This window comes from Leptopilina boulardi, unplaced genomic scaffold (assembly GCF_019393585.1).
Source record: "Leptopilina boulardi isolate dan_hultmark-lab unplaced genomic scaffold, ZJU_Lbou_2.1 LbouV2_310, whole genome shotgun sequence".
Taxonomy (NCBI): domain Eukaryota; kingdom Metazoa; phylum Arthropoda; class Insecta; order Hymenoptera; family Figitidae; genus Leptopilina; species Leptopilina boulardi.
In genome coordinates, this window is record NW_026137875.1 from 113,591 (window position 1) to 125,847 (window position 12,257).

Below are 12,257 nucleotides of genomic sequence, written 5' to 3' on the forward strand. Positions count from 1 at the left end.
AAACGATATAGTCATCAGAAATGGCGCGACAGTCACCATCACTGTAAATTTCTCTCCGTGCATTAATTTAAAAATTGATATTTCTCACCACTTCCAGCGTGACTACCACCAAGTCCTCCTTTACCACCGCCTAAGCCTCCATTGAAACCACCACCAGCGTGGCTACCCCCTAGTGAACCGCCTTGATTATAACCATAGTTACCGCCACCACCACCACCACCAGCGTGACTACCACCTAAGGAACCACCTTGATTATAACCATAGGAGCCACCTCCAGCGTGACTGCCACCAAGTCCTCCACCATGACCACCGCCTCCATTGTATCCTCCATTGTAACCACCACCAGCGTGGCTACCACCAAGTGATCCTCCATTGTAACCACCACCAGCATGGCTACCACCTAGTGATCCTCCATTGTAACCACCGCCAGCGTGGCTACCACCGAGCGATCCTCCATGACCACCTCCTAATCCTCCTGTATAACCACCTCCTCCCAATACTCCTCCATTGCCAACTAATCCTGAACCACCTAGTCCGCCTCCATAGCCACCACCTCCGAGATTTCCATAACCTTAATAGAAAAAATTAAAATTTCTTAATACAATTAACATTATTTCTAAAAAGAAAAATTCTGCTTGAAATAATCAGAATACTAATTAGGGTTTATTCTTCCGTACAAAGTAAAAAGAACTTCAGTGATATTTCGGTCGAACGGAGAAATTAAAAAAAAAAAAAAACGTTTGTATCTAGAACTTCAATATAGAACAAAAAATGTTGTAACAGGAAATATTCACGGTGCGCCAGAAGGTGGTTTAAATAAAAATGAATTGGCATTTAAAAATTCTTTTTGATTATGATTCTTAGATGAATAACAAACATTTCTCAACAGTTTTTAGAATCAGTTTACGTGCTCGATTTAAATAAAATTGAGTTTTTATATAAAAACAGTGTTTTATGGGGAATCAGAATTTATTTAATCTAATAAATACTGTAATAAATGATAAAATAATTACTTATTTTCAATTTTACATATAAATAATTATATTGCTGTAGTGTTTGTATCCGATTTTAAAAAATTAAATTATAATGTTGAAAGAACGATTTTAAGAGTGACAAAATATATTTAAGAGAGTCGAATGATCTCTGAAATTTTTTGGCAAGAAGAGACCTTTAATTATCGCTCTATAAAAACGGCACTAAACGTGAAAATGATAAAAATTGATTTTAAAATACTTTCTTCTCGAAAGACGGACACTTTTTACAAAAGCAGCTATAGATCCTTATCTTATATAAATTTCCTAAATCCGAAAGATTATACGAATCCATACAAAAACACGATTTCAAAACGAAAAGTAATATAATGAGGGGTTCATTACTTCCTGCCGCCGTCAGATGGCAGCAGCATGCAGGGCGCACAAAGTCGCAGCTGTTATTAGATTACTTTTCTACTTTTTGTTTTGCAACCATGTTTTTCTATGAATTCGTACAGTCTTTTGGATTTAGGAAATTTATAAGATGAGGATTTTGGCTGATTTTGTTAAAAGTGTTTGTGTTTCGAGAAAAAAGTATTTTAAAATCAATACTATTTCACGTTCAGAGCGATAATTAAAGCTCTCTTCTTGACAAAGAATTTCAAATACCATTCGACACTCTTAATGCATAAATATAAAAACGAAACAAGAAAATAACTTCATTTGTTAATAAATTTATATGAACCCAAATCTAAAACATCTATTATCTATGCGCATATAAGTATACATTAAATAAATTCTGGTATAAATAGTATTTTATGAGGATCCTCATAAAATACTATTTTTAAATATTTAAAACTCAATTTGTTTTAAATTGGGCACGTAAGCTGATTTTAAAACCTATCGAGAAAAGTTTTTTATTATAGAACCATAATCAAAAAGAATTTTTAATTTCCAATTCATTTTGCTTCCTCGTGGAGGAAGCTATGTAGTCCTTTCGTTTATAAAATTTTTAAAAATGGTGAAAACAAATTTTCCTCTATATAGAAACATGTTATATGAGATCCTGATCAATTGTCCGGATGTATGTATGTGTGTGTGTATGTGTGTGTGGATAGTTTTTGTGAACACGATATCTTTAACAGGTTTTAATGGATTTGGATAAAATTTGGTAGGCTTATTTAACACATTAATCTCTCAAAAATGACGAGAGGATTTTTAAAAATACCCCCAAAAAAAAATTTTAGCGTCTTTTTTCCAAAAAAATTTTTTTAATTGAAAAAATTTTTAAATCGAAAAATTTAAGGTAATATATAATATAATCGTCTTCTTTATGTCAAGATGAATCGATTGATATATATAAAGTATAGATTTGATTGAAATTTAAAGAATTAAAGAAAGTTAAAAAATCAAAAATTCTCATTTTAGCTAAAAAATGATGTGTTTATTTAAATTCATGTTTATATATGAAATAAATTTATTCCCTGCATTGAAACAAATTGGTTGGTATATATAAAATATAGATTTGATTTAAAATTTGAGAATTAATAAAAATTGAAAAATCGAAAATTCATAGTTTAGCTAAAAAATTTTGTTTTTTTAAAATTCAACTCTCTAAATTTGAATCAGCGATAAGTATACCACTGGTACCAATCAGCGGATATACACTGAAAAATCAGTGAAATTCCACTAATTCATCAGTGCATATGAGCTGATTAGAATCAGTGGTATACTTATAGCTGAGAATCAGCAAGATTCCGCTGATTCAAATTTAGAGAGAAGTTGATGAATAAAATAATTGTATTCCTTGCATTAAAACGAATCGATTCGTATATATAAAGTTTATGTTACACTCAAAATTAATTAAAATTTTCTTTATTTTTCAAAAAATTTAATTAATTTAAAACATTTTTAACTGGAAATGTTTTAAATCAATCAATTGAATTGGACAAATTTATTGCTTCCTTCACGAGGAAGCGAATTTTTTGCTTCACACAATGAGGAAGCATAATGTTTATGAAATAAACATAAAGGACCCCCTCCTTGTTTATTTAAATCTCCTTCTGGCGTACCGTGATATTATTTTAAAATATTAAACAAAAATTTTCCTATAGTCTACTAAAATTAAAAGATTGGGACGAATTTTGTTAAGGCCAGGTCCAAGTGAGGCAGCGCCATCTACATTGATACTGAAATTTTGGAAAATTTTCAACAGCCTTTTCTTGAAAACAAAAAGGTAAAATGCTTTTTCCTTTATGGATAATTGATTATTGGCAAGATATACACCAGCTAAAACTTTTTTTCAGTTAAAATAATAAAAAAAATTTCATGTCAATAAATTAAATATGAGCACTTTTTTCACAAAAACTGTAACAGTACTTTCTCAGAAATTACAATCAAAAATGCAATTTCCATTTGGAAAATTAATAAACGCTAAAAAATACACGACCTAAGATTTACCAATCACGAAAATAACAAAAAAAATTTTATTAAATATTTAACATATTGATACTGCTTTACTGATTGTGACAGCCCTTTGGTAGATTATGTATTTCAGGTGGTTAGCAACAGCGCCAATCTCCTCCTTTCGGCAAAACTGCGAAACATCTGGTGACATATATAACCTGCCAAACGGATGTCATAATAAGTAAAATATGTTATGTTAAAATACTTTTTTTTTTGTTATTTTCGTGATTGGTAAATCTTAGGTCGTGTATTTTTTAGCGTTTATTAATTTTCCAAATGGAAATTGCATTTTTGATTGTAATTTCTGAGAAAGTACTGTTACAGTTTTTGTGAAAAAAGTGCTCATATTTAATTTATTGACATGAAATTTTTTTTATTATTTTAACTCAAAAAAAGTTTTAGCTGGTGTATATCTTGCCAATAATAAATTATCCATAAAGGAAAAAGCATTTTACCATCTTGTTTTCAAGAAAAGGCTGTTTAAAATTTTCCAAAATTTTAGTTTCAATGTAGATGGCGCTGCCTCACTTGGACCTGGCCTTAAGGGTTTGATGGAAAAATCATTCTTGAATCAACCATTGTAAAGAGTTTCGACTATCGATAAATCTATATAATTTATATTATAATTGTATGAGTGTTCGTTGTTGTGGAGGTACCTCATCGTTTGGATAGAGAATTTGACGACGTATACTGTAAGTAAATTTCCGATTATTAAAACCAATTATCGATAACTCTCAATTCTTATTATATTTGAATTTTTCCCTTTTACCCTCCCCCCTTATCTTGTTAAAATACTAAAGTAAATTTTAAAAATCAATTTTATTTAAAATAATTAAATGTCGACTGGCGCCGGGCAAAATATTTATTTATTTTATAAATAATATCTATTTTATAAATTTAATCATTGATTTTAACCGGCACTGGAATTAACCTGATGACTACGTGTGGTGAGATAATTTTCTTGTAATGTAACTCCAGTAAAAATTACTCATTTCAATGTAATTAATGTAAGATCAGTTTTTAGGTAAAATCGAGTTGCTGATTCATATTTTTCAAAAAGAAATTAATTTTTTAAAGAATCTCATGTAAAAATGAACTTGCAAAGATTGAAAATGGCAAATACGCCAGAAATCCAAGTCCCAAATGCCGTTCGTGCGAGTGAGTTAATTAATTAAATAAATTTAATGTTAATTTTTTCATACATTTAGATGCAGATTCTTTTTACTGAATCTAACGATATCAAAAACTTAATTTCGACAAAAATGCCAATTATGTTCTTTTTGCAATGCAACATTTTAGTAAATTTAATTATATTCCGTTTCGAATTCAAACAAATAATATACGCAGATTTCAATATTTTAGTCAATTGGTTATATATGGGTTAACATTTTAAAGTTAAAAATCCATTTCAAAAATGAATTAACCTTAAATTAATTTTCTCTTAGCATTAACTTCTTAGGCATTAAATTAACTCCTTTAGCACCAACTCCCGTTGGTTCAATAGAATGGAATTTTTATAGAGTCCCGTTGAGAATTATAAAATCTAACTCCCATTTAAACTAAAATCAGAACTTTGGTTAAACTGTTTATAATTTTAAGTAAACTTTTCCTAATTTTTACTAAACTAATTAATATTTTGGTTAAATTATTTTGAATTTTGATTATTCCAAAGAGAATTTTGGTTAAACCAATCAGAATTTTTGTTAAAATCATCAAAATCTTGATTATTCCAATCAGAATATTTTGGTTATTTTGTTTAATCTATAGAGCTTGATTAAACTATAATTATAGACTATTTTTTTGTCAGTTTAGTAATGAAAAAAAAAATTAATTTCCATATTTTTATATACTTAAATCATTTAATAATTATTACCTCCATGACCTCCGTGACTACCATCAGCTGTTGCTCCAGCTTTGGCATCGGCAGACGCTCCTCCAGTTGCATGAGAGTTTGTCAACGTTTGAGTCCCTCCTCCAGAGGAACTTGAACTTGAACTGCTGCTACTACTACTACCAACACCACCGCCACTGCTGTAAGCATATCGCTTATGCCTTACAAAATCATCTAAAAAAAAATTAATTCTTTGTTTTATTAAGTCTTATATTTTTCTTTTTTAATTTGTCTATATCCGAAAAAAAAACCTAACAACGTTCAAATATAAATTCGAGAGATAACAAATATGTTAAATCAATATTGATAAATTTGGGCGTTACAATAGCTTAAAACTCATTACTCAAACATTTTCAAGGTCACTGATTACAATTCTTACATTAGATTTAAAAATTTCTAAACGACGAAACTAATATTGCGAAAGAATGTTTAAAAATTGATATTAGTTTCACTTGTAATCTGTATAACCTCGAAAGACCTTATAAGTATAAAAATTTTCAAGCGAAATCGATAAGTTTTTTTTATGAAAAATTTTTCATAATAAATTTTTGAGAAAAACGATTTTTTAGATATTACAAAATTTTAGATTACAAAATATGTAATAAATCATTAAAATTACAATACAATTATTAAATAAGAAGCAGATACAATTAATAATTAAAATAGTCTCTAATTATAACTATAAATAAATATTTGTTCGATATTATAAAATTTAACGAATTTTAAACTTTGAATCAATTATCACTATACAGTTTTTTTTATAAAACTGAATAAAAACCATTATAAAGTTACTAAAAAGCTGAAGTTTCTATTGTACTCTTTAAAAAAAGACGAAAAATGTTTAGATGACGGTCTGAAAGACCGCTATAGTAGTTTAAAGGTTAATTTAGGGACAACAATTAAACTTGTGGTGTTTCAATTCATGATTTTTTTTTTCACCTCACAACTAACTTTTTACCAGTTCTAACAAACATTTTAGTTGCTCTAGCAAATATTTTCTTAGAATCTGTAGCTAATTCACTCTTTTCCGTGTATAAAAATTCTTTTTTTACACTGAAAAAAAAAATTTATTTGGATCAAATAAAAAGTACTTGATTCAAATACATCATTTACTTGTCTATTATCCAATAAATATGTATTTGAACCAAATACACATTTACTAAACCTAAGTATTTTATTTTATCGTATCAAATAAATAGTTATTTTAATCAAATACAAAATATTCAAATCAAATAACTGGAATATTCAAAGCTAATAAATAATTATTTAAATTAATTGCGGCAATTATTATTTTATTTGATCCAAATACATAATTTATTTGCATAAAATGTAAGAATTTTTTTATTCAAATCACAGAAAATTAAAAGGCATTAAAATAAGCTGCAACGCTTATTATTTTAATCCAATTTTGCTTATTTTAATCTATTTTGGTATTAAAATAAGCAAAATTGGATTAAAATAAGAAGCGTTGCAGCTTATTTTAATGCCTTTTAATTTTCTGTGATAAATCAAAATTTGAATTGAATAAATAACATATTTATTTACTAATACTTCAATTTCTAAATTAAATTCTTACTCAAATAAATAAATTAAAAAATATGTAATTTCAACATACTATGATCGGATATTTTCATTTTTCAACTAATTCATTCATATAGAATTAATGATTAAACGCAAACCTGAGAAATAAATAAATCTAACGCATGGGGGGAATCGAACCTACGGCCTACGGATTATGAGTCTAACGCATTATTTAGATTAAATAATTTAATTAATTAGAATTAATAAATTTATTGTATCAAATACTTTTTATTTGTATCAAAAAAATGAAATATTTGAGTGAAATAAATAAATTCACAGAAAATTAAAAGGCATTAAAATAAGCTGCAACGCTTCTTATTTTAATCCAATTTTGCTTATTTTAATCCATTTTGGTATTAAAATAAGCAAAATTGGATTAAAATAAGAAGCGTTGCAGCTTATTTTAATGCCTTTTAATTTTCTGTGTTAATAGTTACAAGTAACTCATTATTTTCGTTTCAAATAAACATTTAATTGATTAAAATATTTTTTTATTTATCTTGATAAAATAGTGTATTAGTATTAAATAATTTAGTTGACTTAAATCAGTTAAATAAAGTTATTGCGTAAATCATTGTTATCGTTTCAAATAAATATTTAATTGATTGAAATATTTTTTTATTTGTCTTGATGAAATAGTGTATTAGGATTAAATAATGAATTATTTGTATTAAATAATTCAGTTTATTTGAATCAATTACATAAATTTATTGTGTCAAATACTTTTAATTTGTTTCAATAAAACAAAATATTTGAGTGAAATAAATAAATTAATTGTTTCAAAGTAACTCATTATTTATATTGAATAAATTCATTTATTTAATTCAATTATAATTATTTAATTGAACCAAATACGATTTATATTTGGTTCAAATAATTCAAGTTATTTGAATCAAATACGCATATTTTTTTGATCCAAATAAAAAGTATTTGAACCAATTAAATATTTTTCAAATAATTTGAAGTATTTGAATCAAATAAATTTTTTTTTCAGTGTATATATATATAAATATTATCTCTATACATATATATTTAGTATAACGGCATAAAAAATTTTGTCGAGAAAAAAATTGTTACAGCTTACGAGATCGATAAGTTTTTCTATATAATTAAATTTTTTGTTTCTTTTTTTAGAAGAAATAGATTGTAATTGGAAGAAAACCATTTTATATATTATTATAAAAATTGAACACAATAACAATATAGTAATATAATGTCTACAATTTTAATTGACATCATCAGAGATATATATATGTTATGTATATATGCATTATACTATTCTTATATATTGGAAGGTTACTCGCGCGAATACAACTTTTAACTCTGTTTATTATCTGACTCAGCAAAAAAATAAAAAAGAAAAAAAAGAAGAAAAGGTACACGCTTTCAATGTCAAGTTAATTATCTACGAAAATCAATGTGAAGCTTATTAAGAACTATATTTAAATTTCATTAATGCAAAACTTAAAAAAAAAAGAAGTTTCACAAATGACTCATAGTTTACTTTTAGCTTACGCGTTATACTTATATGCTTATTTCAATTATGCGTGATTTTATTGCAAATTTATAATACTGTCCAACTGAATCAAAATTCCATTATTTAGTTAAAAAATGTTATACAATAATAATAATAATAATAGTTTTTATATTTTATATATTATTATTATAAATTGTAGGTATAATATGTTTTATATTTTTTTTAATAATGATGTTATAAAATTGTATTGCAACTCGTGCAGTTATGTTATATTTGATGAAACAAGTTCATTAAAAGTTCTTGTTGATAAACAGTGTTACACCACATTTATCATTAATATTATTATCACTGCTCATTTATCTCAATGCGGTCAAAATTCTTTTAAGCCAATATATAATATGTAAATGTTATTTAATCCAAAAAAGACAAGACTCATCAGTTAAATGTTAAAAATCTAAGAGATTTGTTTAACTTCTTGAACCTGAATAACGAAACACATATACTCATATTTATATAGAAGAAGACGCATTGTATACATGTTATCTCACATGTGCAAAACGAGTTGTGAATGGCATTTTTTGAAGACGGGGAAAACCCAAAGACAAGGTCAAGCATGCGACCATCGATTAAGAGATGAAAAAAAAAAACCTATCATAAATTGACCAAAGTACGTACTATATATAGATAAAATGAAAATTATGGAAAAGGTCAAGTTTCTTGTTACTTTCTTGATATAAAAATAGGTCGTTTCATTTCCTTAATGTTGCGTATTTTTTAGTTATTATCATATTTCTATGCGCCTATATTATCCAATTTTTGTTTACAAGTATATTCATTTATATATTCATTTATATATTATATTATATTATATTATATTATATTATATTATATTATATTATATTATATTATATTATATTATATTATATTACATTACATTATAGTATATTATATTATTTTTTTATTTTTTATTTTTTTTTTTTTTTTGCTTAGGGACTATTGGGATTATTTAATAAGAATTATTTCTTTACAAAACTTTCGTAAAATTATTCAAAAAAATTAACAAAAAAGTTAAAATATTAAAAAAAAAATTCTCGACAATAATATAAAAACTGGAAATTTAATTTATATTCTTCCTTCGCGAATAAATTATGATTTGTATCAAAAACTTTAAATTCTAAATACTAAAATTCAAATTTGCATATTCATTTGTAATTAATTGTCGGCTATTGATTTATTACATTACTTCAAATTCATGCATCATAAAAAATAGTTATTTTTTAAACTTTTTTTTTCTATTCACAAAATCAAAATTTATCTATATTTAATTTTTTACAAAAAAACAAATAAATTTATGCTCAAAAACTTTTTTATTAAAATTAAAAGTTTGATATTTTTAAGTATTACTACTATATAGTTTATTAATTTTAATGAATTCAATACACTAAAAAAAAAAAATTTATTTCATTCAAATAATCGGTTACTTGACTATTATCAATTAAATATTTCAAATAATTATTATTTCTATTAAAAATTATTACTTGTATTAAATAATTATTATTTAAGTCAATTAAACAATATATTTGTTTCAAATACAAAAATTATTTATTTAAATACACACTCAATTAATGTTTCTTTGAATCACAGAAGTATTTCTTTGATATAAAGAAATTGTTTTCTTTAATTTCAAGAAAATTTATTTTGAATTAAAATTTTTTTTTTTTTAATTTTTTTATTTTAAATAAAACTTTGAAATTGAAAAATAATTTCCTCGAATTTCCTTAAATTAAAAATTTTGTTTAATGAAATAAATTTTCTTTAAATTAAAGAAAACTTTTCAATGAACCTATATATATGACAAATAAATACTTCTTTGAATCAAAGAAATATATATTTTTTTTTTGATGTAATTTTTTTAATTCAAATAAAATTTAATTTGTTTCATATAAATATTTATTTCATAATAGTCAAGTAATTGAATATTTATAAATCAAAGTTTTTTTCAGTGTATTAAACAAAATTTTTAAAGGAGAAAAATTTAGCAAAAGCTTGTATCAATATATTAATAAAAAAATATTGTATTTAAAAATGACTAATGATTTTAAAATTTATTAACATAATTTTTAATTAGTTAATTTTAATTTTTAATTTAGATATTTTAAAGGATTTTTTTTTTTAATTAAAGAGACAATCACAATTAAAAAAAATTTAATGATTAAATAAGAAAATTAATAACTTTAAATTGTAAATAAAATATATAGAAAAATGAATGTTATGATGAAATATTTATGAAGTAAAAACAATTTAATTAGAGTACATGAAAATGGAAAAATTTTGTTTATTTACCTTTTGCATAAACTGTAACAGCCAAAAGGACTAAAAGTCCGATGAAAACTTGATGCATCGTCATCTTTGACTGTGGCGATCTTAGAGTTAAGTGAATCTTAAATACTAGAAACTCCCACCGATGACCCCTTCTTTCCATTGAAATGACGGCATTTGGATATTCCAAGATGAAAAAATAACTGCATTTTTGCATTTTCAATTTTTTGAACCAATTTAACCAGAAAACATAAAATAATGAATCTAGTCCAGGATTTTTTTTTTTTTTTTAATATATACTTACAGAATTTTTTAATAATGAAATATAAAAAAATCCCATTATAATATTTGTATTCAACACTAAATTTTACTTTAAAAAAAAATGTATTTCTATATAACAAAATTTTGATTTAAAACAGATAAATATTTATTTAGCCATGTTATATTTATATTTAATTCAAGAAAAAAAAAATTTGTACCAAAAAAATGTCTATATGTGTAAATACTATGTACTTTAATATAAAAATTATTTAATATTACTTTAAATATAATAAATAATAATATAAAAAATAATAATTATAAATAATTGTTTAAGAAAAAACAATTTAATTTTGTCGTTGAAAATAAAATATATATATGGTACATGAAGAGTAAATTCACGTTATGTGAGTTATAAATTTTAGCATAGTTGTAATAAACGACACATTTGCAATTATTTTTAACAACAACACGTAGGTCAATAATTTTTACTAATTCCAACATAGTTTTTACATATATATATAAAGAATAACTATATTACTATAATGTATTATTTGTGAAACACTTCCTTTAGCAATAATATTCTGCATAAATTTATGTCAGATTGACAAAGATAAATTTTTCTTTTATAATTATATTTAACAACGAAGAAGGATATTAATTTTCAAGGATTATAAATGTATTATCATAGTGAAAAAAAATATTTATAAGGGACAAATATAAATACAATATTATACAATATCCTTTAATTTATTTAATTATTTTTTTATTAACATTTAACATTTATCTTACACAAGAAGCTTATTCCCATATTTGAAATCTCTTTCATTATTATTCTTCGTTATAAAGAAAAACCAGAAAATGAGATAAACTGAAAACAATGAAATTGTTGAAAAAAATAATTTTTTTTTACACTCTATTTCTATTTTGTAAATATTTTCGCAAATAATTTGTTTTTCCTTTAAATTAAAATGGAAAAAATGAAAATAAGATAAATTCTTATTTGTAATTTACTGCATATGGATAAGGCCAAAGTTACAATTAGACTGTAATTTTTAGTAACTGATACATCAAAAGAACCAGATTCATCAGAACAAGATTGGACAGAAATTCTTCTGAAATTGAAGGTTCTTTCTCGAAAGTATACCACACACATAAATTCGATTCAAAACGAGTATCATAAATGCAAAAAAAAAAAAATTAATTTTTTCTGTTTTGAGAAAAAATAATGTATCAGTTCTTGAAAATCTTTAACGAATAAAAAAAATATTGCCAATCGTTTTATATGTCAAAA

At 24.3% G+C, this 12,257-nt stretch overlaps 1 protein-coding gene across 11 annotated transcripts in view; it reads right to left on the bottom strand.

The window, feature by feature from the left end:
• The window catches only part of LOC127283830 (uncharacterized), a 66,000-nt gene extending 55,130 nt beyond the window's left edge, over positions 1-10,870 (bottom strand). For 9 of the 11 annotated variants that reach the window (XM_051308930.1, XM_051308928.1, XM_051308929.1 and 6 more), the window contains exons 1-3: positions 10,730-10,870; positions 5,311-5,502; positions 89-571 (exon numbers count right to left, since the gene is read on the bottom strand). In XM_051308930.1, coding sequence (XP_051164887.1) covers positions 89-571; positions 5,311-5,502; positions 10,730-10,868 — 814 coding nt within the window. In that variant the 5' untranslated portion in view covers positions 10,869-10,870. The remainder of the gene's footprint in view (positions 1-88; positions 572-5,310; positions 5,503-10,729) is intronic. The other 2 variants (XM_051308936.1, XM_051308933.1) reach the window with 1 other exon arrangement.
• Between the last annotated feature and the right edge of the window lie 1,387 nt (positions 10,871-12,257).